At 36.4% G+C, this 21,709-nt stretch overlaps 1 protein-coding gene across 2 annotated transcripts; it reads left to right on the top strand.

The window, feature by feature from the left end:
• Positions 1-5,636: 5,636 nt before the first annotated feature.
• LOC150099243 (glutathione S-transferase 1-like) lies at positions 5,637-17,915 on the top strand. 2 transcript variants are annotated; one of them, XM_090404163.1, is made up of 5 exons: positions 5,637-5,718; positions 13,160-13,218; positions 14,353-14,494; positions 16,572-16,736; positions 17,634-17,915. In XM_090404163.1, the coding sequence occupies exons 1-5, from the start codon at positions 5,686-5,688 to the stop codon at positions 17,787-17,789; spliced, it is 555 nt and encodes a 184-aa protein (XP_090260289.1). In that variant the 5' UTR covers positions 5,637-5,685; the 3' UTR covers positions 17,790-17,915. The 2 variants fall into 2 exon arrangements, with proteins under 2 accessions (XP_090260289.1, XP_090260288.1); XM_090404162.1 differs by lacking the exon at positions 5,637-5,718 and adding an exon at positions 11,662-11,841.
• The last annotated feature ends 3,794 nt before the right edge of the window (positions 17,916-21,709 follow it).

Below are 21,709 nucleotides of genomic sequence, written 5' to 3'. Positions count from 1 at the left end.
AATCTCAGGTGGTGTGCTCACTTAAACAGAATAGGCGAGGAAAGATTAGCAAAACAAGTGTTCTCTGCCAGGTTGGTAGGAAAAATACAGTAAAAAGTGCCTTAGAAGATAGAAATATAAGATCTGATATTGGAGTCTTCATAGGTAACAGATTGATTTGGATGAAAATTGTGGAAGTTAGTAATGATGTAATTTTTTCATGTAGTACTATCATATCCTGCACCTCCCCCCTCTTGAGGGTACATATCAGGAATTTGATGATGATACATATATAATCTATTTTATATATATATATAAAGCGCATGGTAAAGATCGCTTATTGGCCTTTTGGGTCAAATTCCCTTGGAAGAACATCTAGAATCTGGCTTGGTAACATTATTTATGTTTATCTTTCGTTATTCTGGTTTAGCTGGTTCTTGTTCCGTGCCTTTGCCCATCTGTTAGTCTTCCGCCTCACGTAGGAGATTTCTGCTGACGGGGAACGCTTGGCGTTTTTTGAAGGTCCATCCATTTCGGACGTCGTATTTGCTTCCTGTACCACTTACTTAGTGCGGTTTTTAAAACTCTCGGTTTTGAAATTGACACAAAGTTGGAAAAACGTACGGTAGTGAAAGCTCTTGTAGCTAGTGTGGGATAGCAATGTATGTAGGGTTTACTCCTTACGAGGAGGAAGATATCAAATTGTTGTGAAAGATTTAGAAACCCGAAATAAACCGCTTGAAGGATTTGAATGCGGAGGTGAAAAACATTTATGCCGTCATGGTAGGGAGTATTCTGAGAACATTAAACTTCGATAGGTTCCCGCTAGAATACATTGAAAACGACGATGAAATTATCCTCAAGGTTTTCTCCAAGTGGGGTGTCGTCCGTGAAGTCAAAATAGCGAACGACATCGAGAACCCAGAACCGGAGAAGTGGTAATCATGATGAAGATGAAATCATCTGTCCCCAACTTCGTTTTCATGGGTTCCGCCAGGGTAATGGTAAATTACCCTGGTGTCAGAAGACAGTGCTTCAGATGCGGCTCTTTCGAACATCTGGGGGAAGACTGCTCAAGAAACAAATGCCGAAACTGCCTGGTAGCAGGGCACGCACGAAACAGTGTCAATCACCCTGTCTTAAGTGTGGCAACACAGACCACGAAGTAGACGCCTGCCCACAAAGAACCCATGCGGAACGGATGGGAGGTGCTATCAAAGAAAGAGAATTTCCCGAGACGACAGAGCAGGAAGAATTTCCAGTTCTTCAAGCACCACCTTGCAAGGCGAGGACAGCAGAAAATCAAGACGCCTTCACCAAAACTTCACTCGGAAAGATAAAGAAGAAGAAGCGTAATTCAAATAAAGACGTCCCTATCAGCGAGATTACAAAAAAAAAAAAAAAAAAGATAAAAAAAAAATCCAAATCGGCTCTCTTTCCCGATAACAACAGCTCAAAGCACCAAGAACAGGAAATCAACCCGACCCCATCAGAAATCTCAGAGGACAAGAATAGCTCTATCAAGTGCTGCATCAAAGGTGGCGCAATATTAATAAGATCCTTTAATGGATCCTCAGTAACTTTAGAAAAAATTTATAATGACAATAGACAAGTCAGGGGAACCGGTGGTCCCGATTTCAAAATTGGGGGTGGGGGGAAGATTCTGATGCTAATAGCATAGATTTTCAATGGGGAGTCCTCAACATACAAGACCTAAAAACAGGCCCTACAGAGCAGTTCAAGGAACTTTTAAACCTAAATGAAGACGACATATTTGCCATACATAGAACTGTAACTCAACTAACAGAGGGCAACGTATTACCTTTCTTCTAAAAGCATGAAAACCCATCCAGCTTTTCGCGTTGCCACTCTGAACATCAACGGTTTGCGATCTATCTTCGCAAACTATTGGCAAACATGCTTCAAGACTTCAGTAAGTCCCTTCACCAAACTCTACAAAAAGATTTCTAAAAGAAACTCAAACCATCTTATCAATGCTTGTTAATGAACAAAACTAGACTACTCCCAGACTCACTACAGATCGCCGCTTGGAACGCCAATGGCCTAAAAAACAAGACACTGGAGCTTCAAGAATTCTCTCACAGATACAACCCTGACATAATCCTAATTAATGAAACTCATCTAAGACCTGTAGACAATCCAAAACTGAGGAGCTACACACTATATAGAAATGACCGACTGGACTACAGAGGTGGTAGTACAGCCATATTTATCAGGAACTGCATCAGGCACAATGGAATAAGGGAAAAATACAGACAAAGAAAATTATATCACAACACTCGTGCTCCCAAGGACAAAACAGCCCTCAACAGATTAAACAAAAATGTCCGAGAAGCTCTCCAGAACCACAGGAACCAACACTAGGACAACAAGCTCACCTCCATATCCACATCAGATCATTCCATATGAAAATTCCTAAACAACCTCAGGAACAAGCGCAAATCCCTCCACCCTCTGCAAGCAGAACAGCACCTTGCATACATAGATGCTGACAAAGCCGAAGCCATAGCAAGAAACCTAGACAAACAATGCAGTCCTGCATATGAGAACCTAAACATCAGCCACGTATACAAGATCCATCGTAAAGTCAAGTTCACAGTAAATCGTCCCGATGTCAATCCAAGCCCTATAATGCCTACCTCACCAACCGAAATAATCGGCATCATCAACCATCTCAAGATCAAAAAAGCCCCAGGTTCTGACGGCATCACTAACCAAGTCATCAAGGCACTACCACGCAAAGCCATAGCACATCTGGCAAACATCATAAACTCCATCCTCAAATGGCAGCACTTCCCCCAGTCATGGAAAATAGCTGACATCATCCCAATTCACAAACTAGGCAAAGACCCACACCTACCTGAAAATTACCGTCCCATCAGCCTGCTATCCAATTTACGGAAAATAGCTGAGAAAATCATCCTCATCAGACTCCAAGATCATGTCAACCAACTAAATATCATTCCAGAAGAACAATTTGGCTTCCGTCAAAATCATAGCACCACCCAACAGATCCATAGCCTGGTAGAAAATTATGGTAGTTTTTAATTTCTTCCTTATTTCCCTTTTTAAAAATTAATATTGGAAGTGATTGTTTCAATTTTTTAGAATTTTTCTCAGTTTTAGGCATTTATTAGAGTTTAGCGGCTTCCTCCCAGTTTTAAGAAGTCTACCACAATTCCATCTTCTCGTGGGGCTTTTTCATTTTTCATTTCTCGCAGTGGCATTTCCACTTCACCTTGTAAGATATCAGGGGTATCGTATTCTTCCTCACTTGAATTATCCATATTTGATTCTTGAATATCTCGGTCCTTGTCTTCATAGAGTTCACAATAAAATTCATGAATTCTTTTCATGATTGCATCTCTACGTTTTATAAGTTCACAATTTTTTCCTCTTACAGCAGCTATATCCTTTGTTCCAACTGATAATGCACGTCTTAAGACAGCTTCATATTATTATTGTTTTCTATGGTTTCTTTAATTTTCCTAGTATTATACGATCTAATTTCATGTTTCATCCTGTTGCGTGTAGTTTTACAAATTTCCAAATATTCTATTTTATTGGTGTCATTCAAATCTCTTTTCATATTTATGAGAAGTAATTGTTCAATTAATTTTATTTTATTAATATCAGAATATTATGTGAATATTATGATCTTCAAATTCAATGTGATTATTATTATCACTAATAAGGCGAGTGATAAACTTTATTTATTAATATTCTTTGGGTATTATTTCTACTTTATTAATATTAGTTATTTTTATGTGACTGACACCCACGAAAGGTTGTAACGGTATCGTACATGATTACCACAGGTGGGCCATTTTTATGGTTTTGATTTAGTTTTAACATAATATGCAAATCCTGCTCTAAGGACCAAACATCAAAATTTTTGAAGCCACTTTTTCCCCTTCCCAATAAGCCGGGAAAAGGTCTTACACAGCACAACGAACCTAAAGACATTTATGAATATCCATGCCCATGTAGGGATTCGAACCCGTTTCTTGTTGTCTGGAGGGTCAAAACGCTAACCACTTGGGGGACAATTATTATTAATTTCTCTTCTGTTCAAATCGGCTGAATTATTTCCAGGAAAGTCCATTATTGAATACAAAATCAAGATTTATATTTAAAAACAAAATTGTCCTTAAAACTCTTGTATGAATTCCTTGAGAGTCGTAAATGCGTCGTTGGCAACACCTGACCTTGGCCGATTTTACTATCCTTCCTTGCTACATTCAACATGATTGAGCTATTAATACCATAGTTATCCTATTGACTAACACTTCAGCAAAATAATATTTCTGTGAAAGAACTTAAGTGTTTTTAAGATCGTTTACGTTTAAATTATATGACTCTGTAATTTGTAAGTGGCTTAATAAAGCTGATAAAATGTTTCCACATTGCTATACTTATTACACAGGCGTAATTTAGATTAAGTCAGTGTTTTCATTGTTTTTCATAAACAATGATGATGTGAATAATGTTTTTCACAGTCGAATATATAAGTAGAATCTTTACACCGTGCAGTTAGTTAATTGCAAGGTAGTGTGTGGAAAAGCCGATGAAAAAAAAAAAAAAACTAAGCTGAATCAAATGTTTGGAGAAAGAGGATTTAAAACTTGTTAATATTTACCGAAGACGTGCAATATAGCTTCGAATGGTGCATTGTCGAAAATGAAGGGGTATTGAGGGATGTATTTCGTTCAAGGGATGCCGTTAATTTTTATTTTTATTTATTACCCTTTAATATTTTTATTTATTAATATTTTTATTTATTACCCTTTTACTACATCTCTAAAACTATAGAAAAAAAAATCTATAAGTTTGCATGCCTTACAGACACACACGTAGATATTGTAAAAGTGCCAAATTTATTTTTAGATGTAATAAAAGGGTAATAAATGCATAAACAACATTTTTATTACACCTTTGATGATTATTTTTCCTTATATTTGCACTTCTAGAATATTATTAAGTTTACGCATCTGTTTACGTGTGTGGGTGACACTAAGCCTATTTTTGTGCGAAGTTTATCTTCTATTAGTGATAGCCACGCATCCCTTAACAAAAATATAACTGTTAAAGGTGATTTTTCCACGCGCAAACACAATATAAAAGGATATGCTGTTTACTTGGGTTTAGCCATTCACTGTGCCTTCATTCTTATTGGTATCTGACTGATGGCTGTGAACAAAATGTAAAAATACTAAATATTTTTATTAATACTACATCATTTTAATACTAAATAAATATGTAAAAAAAAATGCCGATAATAAACAAACAACTCTGTTCTTTATGTAACAAATCATTACTTATTTTCAAATAAACATAGTCATTATAATTTTCAGTACTGAATGGTTTGATTTGCTTTATCGGCATTTTTTTTTAAAAACTCGATAGCAACTGAATTTTTTTTAAAAAATCTCTTTATGTTATTATTTAATATGATAGCCATGCGGAGTTCACCACGCCAGCGAATCAGAACCCATAGTTGCTGTTTAACTTGTATAATGATGGACCCTGACGTGGAGGCGGGAGTTGTTGTTGTTTTTCAGTGAGTTCAGACGTGTTTATCAGCGCTCCTTGTAGTAGTACAGCGTGAAGTTAAGTTTTGTTTTTAATTGTTTTAATGTTTAATTCAGAGTTATTTCAACACTGAAATTAAATAGTGATTATTTGATGCGCCACCAGCATGCTCGAACATCAGAGCAGGTAAGACTTTTTCCTTTCAACTTCAAAAATATTTTCCAGGTTCTCTCCTGTTCCTCGCCCAGTACAACACTCGGTGGTTGAAGGGACAAGGCAGGTCCTTTCCCCCACTTCAAGTCTACATTATGGGTTCACCATATGAAGATCTCTCCTTCAAAGAACTTCTCGCTATCTTTCGGCAAATTGGCAACATCTTGCACACAAAATGGCCAGGAAAGGTAGAAATTCACCAGATTATGGAGGTCGAGAATGAAGACCCTCGAACCTCCGAACTTTCTCCTCGCCCTACACATGACAGCGTCAATTCCTCCGCTACAACTGACACAGACGATAATGATTACCAAGAAGTCAGCAGAAAGAAGAGGAAGAAAGAGTCTCTTGCTGCAGAACAAGAAATTGTCTCTCAAATGGACACATCAGCACAATCTAGTGCAAGCACTGAGACAACTATACCAATACAGCCCAAAGAGAGGATCCCACCAGTAGTACTGCGATCTAAAGAAAAGTGGTCGTTGCTTGCAGAGACGATGAAGAAAAGCAACATCAAGTTTTCGTCAGCCAAAAACACAGATGACGGAGTACGTATACAGCCTGAAGGAACAACGGACTACCGCCAGTTAACCAGACTTATGGACGATCATAAATTTCCATACCATACTTACCAACGTAAGAGTGAAAAGAACCTCAAGGTAGTGATCAGAGGTTTGGTAGAAGACATAACAACAGACGAAATAGCTACTGACCTCAGATTACAAGGCTTGGAGCCAGTCAAGATTTCGCGAATGTATCGCGCAGACAAGCGTCCCATGCCTCTGGTCTTAGTAGAGATCAGTAAAGACCAGAGGGAAATTTACGATCTTAAAATAGTCTGCAACTTGGTCATCAAGACCGAACCACTACGAAGAAAGGCATCGGCTGGTCAATGCCATCGCTGCCAAAAATTTGGGCATGCGCAAATGCTATGCAGAGCAGACTACAAATGTGTGAAGTGCGGTGGCAACCATCCCTCGCACACTTGCGTCAAGCCAAAGACCACACCTGCTAAATGTGCGAACTGCAGTGGCCCACACCCTGCAAACTACAGGGGTTGCACTCTCCACCCATCCAACCTTCAAAAGCCTAGACAGGAATTAACTCAGCCCACTCAGAAAAATATTGTGAGATCCGTGCCTGAATTCCAAGGGCGGAAAGTTACACCAGACAAATCCTATGCTTCTGTGGTTTCCTCGAGTAACACTAAGGTACTCCCTACAACTAGCAGTCCAAATTCTTCAGCAATACTCGCTGCCTCACTTGGGGAGATGCTAATGGCCTTCAGCAAAACAAATCCAAACCAGGCCGACACCAACAAATTCCTTCGGAATACTCAAGTCATCTTCTCCATGATTAATGACTAATCCGGCTTTAACATCAAATTCTATGCAGATAATATTCTGGAACGCAAACGGTCTCAACAGCAAAATTTTGGAATTACAGGAGCTTACAGATCATTTACAAATTGATATTCTCCTCATTAACGAAACACACCTATGTCCCTGCGATAATCCCAAACTCAGAAACTACTCGTTACTTCGAAATGACAGACTTAATGCCAGAGGTGGAGGCACTGCCATCTTTGTCAGAAGAAACATTCGCTATAATGAGACTAAGAAGATTACTACATCTAACCTCGAGGAGACGGGCATAGAAATTCTTACCAACAATGCAGGCAGCTTAAAGATTTTTTCTGTATACAACCCCCCTGGCAAACCTCTACTCCCCTCTGATCTCTCTCAGCTACTAGATACAAATGAAGCAGTAATTGTAGCTGGAGACCTCAATTCCAAGCATCCTTTATGGAACAGCAAAAGCTTTAATAACAACGGAATGATCCTCTATAACTTTTCCTTGAAGAGAAATATCGTTATTGCAGGCCCGATTGAGCCAACACACTACGGAGCGATCGGCAGACCTGATGTTTTAGATATTGCTATTTTTAACAATATTTCTCATCATTTCCGACTTCAAGTGATTGACGAGCTAAGCTCAGATCACAATCCAGTACTCTTAAGTTTAGGGGAGGAGCCTGAGCTCATTCTCAGCCATTCCCACACAAACTTTGCAAAATTCAAGACTAAAATGAACACTATCATAGACTCAGTACCGACTATTTCCACCCGTGAAGAAATTGACGCGGCAGTCAACAATCTTGAATCTAAAATACAGGCTGGCTTATCCGCAGCTTGCTCTACTTCTACCCCAGCTCAAGTCAACCTACTTCCTGCAGAAATCCTTGCTCTGATAAGGAACAAAAACAGGCTCAGACGCCGCTATCACAACACGCTATCTCCGCAAGACCGTCGAGAACTAAACAGAGCGTCCAACCTAGTCCGTTACGCTTTAAAAGATCACAGAAACCAGCAATGGGAAAGAAAACTCTGTTCTCTCAAAACTGAAGATAATTCTCTGTGGAAGTTGACTAAAGCTCTCCGTACAGATCGCTCTAACATCCAGCCCATTCACGGAGAAAGAGGCCTTGTTTACAGAGATAACGAAAAAGCGGAAGCGCTCGTTCAAGCCCTGCAACTTCAGTGCCGTCCTAATTATGCACAAGCGGATCTAGTCTTCATAGAAAAGATACATCGTAGGGTACGTTCTGTACTTCGGCGATCTTGTAGCTGTGAAAATATCTGCCCCACCTCACCTAAAGAGGTCTATTCAATTATTAGGAAGCTTAAAAACAAAAAAGCCCCTGGCCCGGACGAAATTACCAACAAAACAATTAAAGCCCTCCCACACAAAGCTGTCATGCATTTAGTAGCGATTATCAATGCAATTCTGAGAATTCATTATTTCCCCTCAAGATGGAAACAAGCCGATATTTTCCTTATTCTCAAGCCTGGTAAAGCGCCTCAGATGCCACAGAGCTATAGACCCATCAGTCTTCTATCATGCCTAGGAAAAATAGCAGAAAGAGTCATTCTCAACCGACTTAATGAGGAGGTGAATAAAAATCACATAATTCCGAAAGAACAATTTGGCTTCCGTACTGGACATAGCACTACACAGCAAATTCACAGACTGACTGAGTTCATCACTACAGGCTTTAACTGGAAACAGCACACAGGAGCTATCTTTCTTGATGTTGCAAAAGCTTTCGATACTGTATGGCACAAAGGTCTCATCTACAAATTAATTGCAGCCAACATCCCTCTTTATCTTACCAAAATTATTAACTCCTTTCTACAGGACCGTAAAATTCAGGTTAAGTTGCGTGGAATTAGATCATCACTGAAAAAAATCACTGCTGGTGTCCCTCAAGGTTCGCTGCTCTCACCGCTTCTTTTTAACATCTTTGTTTCTGATGTTCCTAGCACATCACTAACCACTATAGCTAGTTATGCGGATGATATGGCTATTCTCAGCAGATCTCTCAGGCCTAATATAGCTACTCAGCGATTACAAACTGCAGCAACAAATTTAGAAGACTGGTTCAAAAAATGGAGAATATCTGTAAATGCCGAAAAAAGCACTGCCATTCTTTTCACAAGAAGACAAGCATCTCATGTTGGAGAAGTTAAACTTTTTAACACAGCCATCCCATGGAGATCTAGCACCAAATATCTAGGCATTCAACTTGATAACCGTTTAAACTTTAACTCCCACATAGTTTATGCATGCAAAAAAGCAAACTCTGCAATAGTACAACTCTATTCTCTGCTCAATAGAAGAAGCCAAGTCAGTACTGATAACAAACTACGGATCTACAAAACAATTATCAGACCATCGTTAACTTACGGATCGCCGGCCTGGAGTCACACTTCCGCCACTAACATCAAAAAGCTACAAGTTATACAAAACAAGTGCCTCCGTATGATCTTCAACGCTTCGTGGTTTGTAAGAAATACTCTCTTACATCGAGATGCCGATATTCCAGATATTTCCACTTTCCTCCATAACAGTGCTGCTGCTTATTTTGCCAAAGCAGCTGTTCATCCAAATCAACTCATTCAAGAGTCATCTAATTATGACGAACACGATAGGTGGAAACATAAGCGCCCGAAAGCTGCTTTGCTTATCGATTCTGGTACCTCCGTACAACCCTAAATAGGGTGAGCCAGGTGCTCGCTAACACTTAATACAAGACTATTCCATACCGATTAAGGGATAGAAGTCCAAGGGACTGTAATCCATCAAGCCATATCAGGTTATCAGGTTATCAGGACCCTGACGTGTAGAAATATGGATGTTTATTGTTCCATTGTATAATGGATTTTGTGCACAGATTTGGTTACCACGTTTTCAAAAAGATGAAGATGCATCGCAAAGGATCCGATGACAGATTATTACCGAATCTCAATCCATTTTATTTATTAAATTAAATTTTAAATTATTAAATTATGTTCGCCTTAAAATGTACGATATTGCTTACGTCACCATGCAACAGAGAATCATTTTTCTCATTTAATTTTATTAGTGTGTGTATAATATTTTTTATATTTTGTAAACAATGTAATTATTCAGTGATAATTCTTTTAGCATAATTCGAGGCAGATTAAATTGGTGTTAAAGATTTGTAATTATTGACATTCCATATTTAATTAGTTTAGCAAACAATTATGTAACTTTCATTTTAAAGAGAAATTGTGGCTTAAGACATGACTGCAAAATATAATTTAATTCATTCAGTAAATGCTATAAATTATAAATAAAATATTCTTTCATTTTAATTGTCTCATATAATGTTTGAGATCAGTATCAATTATTATAAATTGTAAAAAAAAATTTTTTTTTATTTATTTTTACCCTCCCCCCAGAAGCTTTTGCTCCTAGAAGGGGGAGGTTGCCTCCAATTTGTTAAAAAGATCACGTGCCCGCATTCAAGAACGAGGCAGCCCTCTTGAAAATAAATAACATTACTATAACATTACTAAAGTAACGTCATTTATTTTTGCCATTCTAAAGAAACGGTTACAAGCTTTAAGTTAAGGGGATAATAAATCCCTCATTATTTTAAGGCCGGATACGAAACTCGGAGATCGAAATCTAAGAGTTTCATGCCGAAGAACTATCGGCGAGTCCAGGCGTAAGTGATCACCTGGGTAGTACAACACTAGGGCAACTCGTTGCAAAGGTGGGGCAAGTTCCTTCACTATCCTTAATATTTTCTCATAATGTAAAACGCAGCTCCTAGGAGATGTATTACTGTTTTACATTATGAGGAGAGGTCACTACCCAGACCGTTTTCGACCTTTATTGAGGTCTCATCAGTGAGTAGGTAGACCTGGAATACCAAGGTTTGAGTGAACTGAACTTACATATATCCCCACTAACAAATTGCCAGAGCGGTATACCCATATATTATTATATTATTATTACTACGTTAAAGAGCCAAGAGGCTATTTTTCCTGCCGCGTAAATTAAGTTAAGGGGATAATAAATCCCTCATTATTTTATTTTAACTTAATTTACGCCGGCGGAAAAATAGCCTCTTGGCTTTTAACGTGGTTATAAGCTTTGTTTGTAGCAATTTAGTTCTATCAGTAATATTGAAAAATTCAAGTCTATTTTATGATGTGCACTAAATATTATATCGTATGATAAACTGCAATTCACAATGAAAGAATATTATTAAGCAAATATAAAATATAGTTACTACCTTTGAAACGTCAAATGCTTGTTGATAGTGTTGTCAAATTTATGAATGAATAAAGCGACACTTCAAAAAGTTCAAGTTTAGCTTTAAATATATAAAAGCTAAAATTACGCATATTCTCTTTGTTTTATCATTTTGTTTCATCACGTGATATCTACTTGCCTATCAGCATCTATTTGATAGAGGTTTCTTCAAACGTGTTTGTTTCTGGCATTTTGCAGGACCAATCACTGTCCAGAACGAACATTATTGCTTTTACGAAATGCCATGTTTCCGTCTCACCTTTCAGCAGTTCTATTGAGGACGCATTAGTTTCGTAATTTTGCTGTTAGTTGCACGCGAAACCAATCATGAGCATCTTGTTGTACAAAATAAAGGGAAGTGCTCCTTGCCTTGCCGTTGAATATGCTGCTAAACACCTTGGAATTGAGTTGAAAATGAAGGTGTTTGATTACGGAACTAAGGACGTTCTAAAACCGGAATTCCTCAAAGTAAGTTGTTTAATGTTAAGTGTTTAATTCGAATTTTAAATTCGAGTTAAAATTAAAAGCTTGGAGTTTTCGTTTTAATAAATTTAATGTAATCTATTTAAATGAATTATATTTGCAAATATTAAATAAATTAATACAAAAAAATAAATAGGAAACGAAATTAAATATATTCTTTAAGTTCTATTGGATACTGCCTACTCTAGCCTCCAATAAGCATGATGTGGTAGCCTCAAACCAGATACAGATAACAACTTACAGGTAAAGGACAGAATTGGAATAGTGAGAAAGTTAGATTTCAAAAAAAGAAAACTGTAATTCAAATTTCAGATTTTTATTAAAAATAGTTATTTTTAGTATAAACTTTATTTTTAAAAATTAATAAAAGAAAACCAAGAAAAAGCTAGAGAAGAATGGAAAAATGAACGATGAGGAGAACATGTATATTAATAACGTTGCAAACGACCAATGACGTCATTTAATACCAAAATTTTACAAATATATAAAAAATTAGCAACAAAATTATAAATTATTTATGCAATTAAAATTTAACCAAAAAAAATATGTATCGAATATAAATATAGAACATAAAATATGTATATGGAAAAAATTCGTTTATATAATACATTTTATTTTATTTTATGTAAGGGCATTATTTCTCACTGCATGCTTCTAAAAGCTGCGCACATTACTCCCGTCGTTGTAGGTTTTTGTGACGTCACTCTTATAGGATAATGAGATAGAAAAAAATGAAACTAAAGAACGATATGAATAGCAGTCAGGAAGAGTTTTTTTTTTGTTTGTTTGTTGTTTTTGGAAAGGTCAGAATAAAATTTATATTATTTTGTCGAATAAATGTTTATTTTTAGTAATAACATTTGTTGTTCATAGGAAGAAAATTGTAACAATTTTTTTATAAGATAAAGACGTTTATTTAAAATGTGTTCATCGTAAGGTTAGTGAGTACTTGAAGAAATTAACTAAAATCTACTTGGAGACAATGCTGTGTGGTGCTGCTTGCATATTTTTGTATTAATAATACAAAAATACAAATTAATAATAAAAAGCGTAAAAAAAGCATTAATACAAAAATATAGTTTTTAGTATTTTCTTTCTTTCTTTCTTTTTTTTCCCTACATTCTGTTCTTTAAGTTATTTCGTTGGCTATGCCTGTGCTTACCGAAGTAAGGGAGTGGCGAAAGTGCAAATATTATTTCAAAATATTCGAATAAGTGTGCAGATGGTTAATTTCTTTCATTCTTATAGAATTATTTACGTATTCGTTTACTAGTTGAAACTTTAATTTGAATTTTTTTCTTAGTTAAATCCTGAACATGTCGTTCCTACAATAGACGACAATGGATTCATCTTATGGGAAAGGTAAGTAATTTGCAGTGTAATTAATTTGCTTTATTCGATGTTTTTAGATAGAGGTAACGAATACTTATACTTTAATACTTAATAATGCAAATAAAAAAAAAATCAGCTAACGCCTTTTTATTCCCGTATACGGGAGTAGGCGAGGCCATTTAGCCCTATCTAACTTTTGGAGACTGAGTGGGCAGTTCAATCTCCACTGTACCCAATCAGAGACAGATGGCCCAAGGCTATCACTAATTAAGCGGTACGCAGTGAAGAGAGACGGCTCGAATGTGCCGCCATCTCGTGGTCCCTAACCCTAACACAAATATATTTAATGTCTGAAATAATGTGGGTTCTACGGTCGATTTTCTTGAGTTTACAGGACGAAAAACCCGAGTTTCCGGGAGGAAAAACCTGCTTGCCCGTGCCAGAGATCGACTAACTCGGGAACCGGTAGAAAAAAAGGCTTAGAAAAATTTCTTCTAGTCGCCGACTAGACTTGAAACCAAGACTTCCTTCGTGCGGCCAAGCGCGGTGGTATGCAAACGCCACATCCACTGAGCTACACAAATATAAATACTTTATTGCCAGAAAAACTATTATAGGTTCGATTCTAATTGTCATCAGTTGATCGATCTTTAAAGCTGGCAAGTAATAACAGGTCGCGTATGAAAGAGAATAGGGTTCCCCTCCAGGCAACAAGTTCGGATATTTCATCTCGCTAAACAATAAAACTGGACAGAAGAACATACACAATTAACAAATAATTCCCTGACCTCATTAGCCGCCGTTACTTCGGCAGTAATTCCAAATTTAATAAAAAAAATAAAAAAAATCGGACAAGTAACATTTTCCCCATCCTGAAACTCATACATTTAACCTCGTAATTCAAACATCGACCGTAGAACTCGCACTATCTCGGATAATAATGAGTCGACACGCTTTCAAAAAGATAAAACATAAGCAACTTTAACGACTATTTCAGAAAGAAAAAGGTGTTAAAGAATTTATTTCATAATTATTTAGAAATTTTAATGTCTGCGTTCTTAAAATATTTTAAGAACTCTATCGTTAAAATTTTAGGGATATGTTATGATTCCACTTGTGTTTTTCATAATTCTTTATTATGTTTTTCTCTCTCTTTCTAAATAGCCGAGCTATTATGGCTTACTTAGTAAACAAGTATGCACCAGACAACCCTCTTTACCCCAAGGATCCCCAGAAGAGGGCAGTTGTTGATCGAATGCTCTATTTCGATATTGGAACTCTGTATAAATCACTGGTTGAAGCACTGGTAAGTGGACATTTAATCCACATCTAATGCAAGATTGTGAATTAAACTAGGCATTTATCCGTTAAAGTATTGGTACTACTCAATGTGCTCTCACAGCAATTTAATCTCATATAATTGAAAAGTACTATTCAATGTACTCTTCAATTATAACTAATTAACGCTGGGATACGAGAGTTAATCATCTCTCTGTAGTATCTTCTGTCTATGGGCAAATTTTCTGTTTTTAGCGAGATAAAACACAGATTTCGAATATTTAAAATCATTCCTCCTTCTTACGGGGTTGGCTAACGCATCTTTAGTAGAAAGCTCCTTATAAACGTTCAAAGTGTCAGCCGTGATTTTTATCTTGGTCTTTTCTTTCAAACCAAAGGCAAACATGGGGAGAAATTTTATGAATTATTAACAGTGAATCTAAAATATCTTATTTAAGTAATGATATACATTTTAAAAAGTGATTTAAATACTGAGAAAACTGAAGGTTGGCTGTTGGTTACACCGTAAGGCTAATTTTAACTAACCAGCTCGTTGACCGAGTGCTAACGTGTTCGCTCTTCAACCAGCAGGTTGGACATAGATGGAAATAATTACAATTAGGTGGGAGATAATTTTCAACACTCGGTGTGACACTTTTCCCCAGCTTTTTGGAGGCCTGAAGTGGTTTGAAAATGTTACGTTTGGTTCCCAGAGTAACGCTTCAGAATAATAATAATAATAATTATTATTATTATTATTACATGACACTTTCAGGAGGGCACGTACTCTACAGCTCTCTCTCTCCACCACTCAATTCACCAACGCCATCTACTGCCCATCATCACCACTAGTATTTTCACAGACAATCACAAACATCTATGCCGAAAACGGGATTCGAAACCGCAGCTTTTTTGGGGGGAGAGCTAATACGGTGACCACTCGGTCAGCAGTATTATTACGCTGTATAATAATAATAATAATAATAATAATAATAATAATAATAATAATAATTTCTGTCAGGGCATCAAAACGGAATTTCGTTCGGCTAAATATGAAGCAATTTCAGCTGACGAACACACTAATACCTAGGATTATTAGAAGCCAGTGATATTCTCCACTCGTTTAACACCAGGCAGCAGCGGAAAACGCCAATAGAATTAGGAGTATTCTCAGAACAAAACTTAATGGATTGAACACAGTTTGACCAATGAACTCTTGGGTTATAGCAGCGATTGGGCCGCAAAACTAGAAAGTTAACGACTATGTATCATGCATTACATCCACGAAGTGATCGGGGTGTACTTACAAAGGAGAATAAGTGGATGAGGTCTTCTGCAAAAACTGGTTTAAAAAAGTACATCGAGAGAAGCACTGAGCAAATGCGTTAAGGAATTTCACAACTAACAAATCCGATTACAAAAAAGAAACAGCAAAATAACCGATTTTGGTTATTTTGCTATTTGATTATGGCGTGAGCAAAATACGATTAGTAGCGTGAGTGGGCTAAGGTTTAATCTTTTATTTTTAAATTACTTTTATGATATTTGCAAGCCACTTCAGGCCTCCAAGTTACTGTCGTAATTAAGAATGTCCTACATTTTGGAGTATTACATGTAAAATTATAAAATAGTAATTAATTATTGGAGGGTAAGTGTAATTCTATGATGATAATGTCCAGTATATCACTGCTATTACATGCAATCTGGACGAATACGAAGTGAGTTTCCATGGAGCGAAAAGGTTTAACTGAGAATGGAGAGAATACGTGCGAAAATAATAAATTGGCTATCAGAAGCAACAGAATTCAGATTCTGGTTGCATTATTAAGTGCTACTTGGTGTTTCTTGAATAAAAATAGGGAAGTAAGAAAAGTAAAGTGATCGGATATATTCTCCAATATATGAATCGCCATCCCCTCCTAAACTCTTTAATCAAATCTTTATTTTGTCCTTTCCATTAATAATATTAGAATTACACGGAATAGTATGAGAGCAAAAATTGTCTTTGGTTATTTATTTTGCTCTAAAAGATCTTTCTTGAAATACTTGATGCACCACAAAATATTTGACGGCTTATTTCTTCTGTTTCTTTTATTTATTTTTAGTATCCGAAACTGTTTCAAGTGAAGCCAGCTCCAGAAGATAAAATCAAGAACTTTAAAAATGCTCTGAAGTTCTTGGATGGATTCCTTAGCAAGCACAAATACGTAGCTGGTGATCACCTCACTTTGGCAGATCTTTCCATCCTGGCTGGACTCATGGTAACAGAGGTAAGATGATAGATTGTCGTTTTAAAGTGAAACTTAAAAAGTTAAAAATGTGCCTTGGATGAATTTAAATTGTTATCAATGGTGTTGTTTTTAATCTGTTATTTCATGTGTCCTTTTGGCCCGTTTGCCTGTTTTGCAAGAAGAAAACCTTCCAGAAGGGAAAACTCTGCTGCATCCGTAGAAGACTGACTAACTCACCTTCAGTTAAAAAATCACGCCAATAGTTCCTCGCTTCCTTGAAGGACTAATATTTCTAATTTTATTATTTTCGATTCAAAGTATATGTTTTTAAACCTGAACTATTAATATTTTTTTTCGGTATTCCACACATAAATTAAACTCGGAGCATGTTCTACTTTCATGGGTTGGTGACGACATCACGTTGTGCGATTCGTTCTGAGCATAGTGTATCCGATTGGTCAACTCATGGAACAATAATGTATTTACCAACCTATGAATGATACAATTGGAAAAATGATTTCTATAATAATTATATATCATTTGAAGGTTACTGGAGTTGATATCCCTCAGCAATGTAGGGTATAATTAAGTTACGTCATTATTTTATGCCAAAAAGCTTTAATAAACTTTTAATTATTATTTTATCAAAATTTTAAAAAAATGCAAGTTTGACTATGTAGACAACTTGAAAGATAAATGTCATAGGAACTTGTGTGTTCATTTTTTATAAACATTTCTTATTAAAATTTTTGATAGGTATTTAGCTATGTTTTCAAAATATTTGTTTTATTCTATAATTTTAAATAAAGTCTATAAAATCACGATAGCTATTTATTATTTGTATTTAATTATAAAGAACATATTAATAAAATTGCTAATAAAATGTTCATTAATAAACAATCGCGTTGTTTATTAATGAAAATTGTCTATTCGCAGGTAGCTAAGTATGACACGAGTCCTTATCTTAAGTTGCAGGATTGGATCAAACGCATGAAAGAGGAACTTCCTTATTATGAAGACTTGTCCAAAGAGTCGATTCAAGGACTTGGAGATTATGTCGAAGGAATTAAACAAAAATTAACAAAGAATTAAATGTCGGATTGTTATTCATTAGACAGGCATTCATTCGTATAGCGCACTATATTAAATAGTAATAAAGAAGCCTCAAATATGTCTACTTCTCTAAAGAATTATCGAATAAAGAAACTTTTTCTAGTATGTTTGTTGTGTTATTGATAATATCACTATAAACGAGCAAAAGTGAGTAAGTTACAAGCAAAAAAAACGAAACAAATGAATTGGAAGTAACGATTTCAGTATCCAACTCTACGTAGCACCACAGTGTACGATGAAAATAGTACATGCGTATGCACATGTTTTGAAGCTTTTTTCAGGGGTCTAAAATGGGGACCATGATAGAGAAGTATACAGCTGTCGAACAGCGAGCGGTGCTGCATCCTCTTTATGGTGAGAAGGGTCTGTCACGTGCCGTAATTCACAACTGGATCTAGACATTTTCTCACGGACATCCAATACTTCACGATGAAAACCGATTTGGTGGATCATTACCGGGCTCCTTGAACATCACCTTGCAGTCCTGACCTGGTCTCAACTGACTTCCATCTGTTTAGCCTGCTGAAACGGCATCTGGATGGTATTTTGCTGTTCATCTTAGCTTAATGCCGAGATGAACTATTGGCTATCCATAATGGTGCCAATCGCGATGATCTCCTGGACGTCTGCGTCTCTTTTCCTTGGTCTGATCTGTTACCGCTTTTAATTCAATCACTTGTTCCTACCATATCACCGGTAATCCTTGTTGAAATCAGAGCCTCTATTCCCCAGTTTATGCAAACCCTCCAACCCAAAAGAAAGCTCTTTCACGCACGAGTACGTCAACGCAGTCCAACATAAGAGTTTAGCACACATTGAATGACTCAAGAAAAAAGTTAAGCTTTATAAACAACAATAAAAAACTCCTGCCTTTGCTCAAAAGGCCATCGAATATTCTGCTTCATGGCTAAGGCTGTAGGGTTAACTTCTACTCTTCCTTGCTTCCACCTTTCTTAGGTGGAAACACCTATGAATGCAGACGTTGCCACCACACTGATAAATAGCATGAACAAACGGAATAAGGTGAAAAAAAGATGGAAAATTGCATCTTCCATCTATTTTTTTGCCCAGATGGGTGAAGCAAGAATGCTTTTCATAATCCCCATTATCTGCAGAAGAAAATGTATGGATGGAGTAATATAGAACTATAAGCTCTGATCATGGCAGGAAGGTAACAGCAATAGCCAAGCCTCAGTTAAAACTTCATTGACTACAGTGGGACTGATATGTAAGTAAAGCCCTCTCTAAATATTAAGACGATCCCCCGAACCACTCCCTACGAGTGGCCGAAAGATTGTCCAACTCAGCGCTGGTTCCATTCAGTGACGGGCCCCCACCTGTGAGCAGAACCGCTCATATTCCAGGGAAAAGCATCCACCGACAAGGCCCCTCACGGGCAAAGCCGGAGAATATCCTCCCGAGAGACTCAAAATGCTCTCTCAGGGGCCCCCACCCCCCGAAATCTAAGCACATCATCACCGGGAGCAAACTTCCGGAAGAAACCTAAGAGAGCGAAACTCATCCCATTTTAGTCGCCTCTTACGACATGCATGGGTTGCAGTGACGCTAGTCCTAGCCCAGTCACTATACGGGATTTCCATCTGAATGATATAATCACGTAATCACAAGAAAGATATTTATTTAACCAAATATTTCGGTCTGGAAATAGCAGACCAAATTTCCAGACCGAAATATTTGGTTAAATAAATATCTTTCTTGTGATTACGTGATTATATCATTCAGTCTTATGTCGCAAGTATCCTTAAAACAACAAATTCTTATCCTTCACGGGGATTTCCATCTATTATTTTGTGTGCTAGTTTTTTCAATACCAATTATACCAAATTTGAAAAGGTATATGAACCAAACTGTAAATTTAAAAAATAATGTATTAAATTAAAAGTCCTACTAAAACATGGAAATTTGAGAATTAAAATATTATTTTGGTGGATTATTTCCTCTAGATAAAAATTTTTCTAACGTTTTCTATTGCTTAAATACTCACACCATTATTTTTATAAATTTTCTATAAAGTTCCCTATTTTTTCGATATCCAAATAGGGTATCGAAAAAATAGGGAACTCTATGATTGCAGATGCACGTGAAAAAATAAATATCACTCCAGATGTGAACCATAAGAATAAGCCTTCTGTTTAAAGCTATGAATTAAAAGAAGTAATGAACCATCTAATTTCTAGATATTATATATCTACTGAAAAATTATAATGGTGTGTTAACATAATACGACCTTCTGCCACTAAAAATGGTAAGCGTTATCCTTTGTGAATCAGTATGACAACAACAGGCAAACCGAGAGGATGCGTTCTTGGGTTGCGTGTGTTTTTCTATGGTCCTGTTTTTCCTAATTTGCTCTTGGGTGTGATCTTGTTAAGGTGGGCGGTATGGCTGTTTGTTACTGACACTATGGTCCGTTTCCTTCTTTCCAAGCAGTTTTATTATTCAGTAAAATAGATGAAATATTACAAGCGCAAACAAACGTCTAAAATAAATCGCTTAAAAACCTCGGATAAACTTTCTTCTCCAGAAATCTCTAAAATCCCTTTCATATATTTCATAGTCAATTTCGCATTTTACTTGCTTAATGTGAATACAGTGTGCAGGCGGCTTAATAGGGAACTTTATGATTGTAGATGCACGCAAAAAATAAATATCACTCCAGAAATACCATACCAGATATATGAACTTTAAGAATAAGCCTTCTATATCTATATTTAAATATATCTATATTTAAAGCTATGAATTAAAGGTAGTAATGAATTCTTAAGTTCTTAAAAGAACTGGGCGATAGACTGAGTCCTTGACTCTTTATCCCTTCATCTGAATGAAGAAAATCTGTGTGGATGGAGGGTTTTTGAGCTAAAAAGAGCTCTAGTCATGGCTGGGTAACGGGCAATAGCCGAGCCTCAGTTAAAACTTCATTGGCTACTGCATTGCCATTTGTTACCCTGGAAGTCCTAAAAAGGACTGGGATGATCTATTGAAAAATTATAATGGTGTATTAATATTTTTGATAGTATAACAGTTTTGAGATTTAAAATTAAATAGTTTTTAAATAATACTTTTTATTTTAATAACTATTTTTTAAAAAGAAATTATTAGGAATCATAAAAATGAAATCTTCAGCTTGACTACTGCTTTTATGCTTTTTTTCCTACTAAACCCACCCCTTCTTTTATATTATCGAATGAAATAGAAATAGAAATATGCACATTTGCTAGCCTTCGAACACATCCTATTGAAAGAAAGATTTTTTTTTTATTGGGGTCTATTTTTATTTAATTTTATTTCTTTATCTATTGACAGAAACATATGCCATACCAACTGCTTGCAGAGTTTCAAGTCGGCAATCAAATTATTAATTCCACTGCAGATTCGTTTTTTTTTTAATTGGACGAGGTTCCGCAGAAATACGTAATTTGGTAGTCCTCATAATCCGTACATATTTCTTGCCGGATTGCCTATTTTGCAGGATGTAAAAAACGAAAAAGTTAACGGGAGGATTTCTAAGAGCTTTTAAGAAGAAGAAATCTTGTCTTAAAAGATGGACATAGGTTTGTTTACACCCCCAGAAACCACACTTTACGACACATATTAGTTTCGTAAAACAAAATACTTTGTCTTTAGATCCATACGTCGCGTTCGTTCATCCCACAAATAGCAGATCAATTCAGATGTCCTGATCATTTTCACCTGGCTTTGATCGGAAATCTTCGAGTTATATTCGGTGGTGATTCAACAAAGTGAGTGAATATTTTCCTGTAGTATTACAATAGCTTAAGAGCAGACTTGGTATGAGTCTGGCTGTGATCTCAGAGCTGCTGTATAGCGACAATCTTCAACCTTCTCTCTATTCACAATCGTGAACTGAAACTTGTTTC

The sequence above is a fragment of the Typopeltis vanoorti genome, chromosome 14, assembly GCF_054136105.1.
Source record: "Typopeltis vanoorti isolate ZY-2024b chromosome 14, IOZ_Tvanoo_1.0, whole genome shotgun sequence".
NCBI classification, from domain to species: domain Eukaryota; kingdom Metazoa; phylum Arthropoda; class Arachnida; order Uropygi; family Thelyphonidae; genus Typopeltis; species Typopeltis vanoorti.
This window is presented reverse-complemented; position numbering and strand designations above follow the sequence as displayed.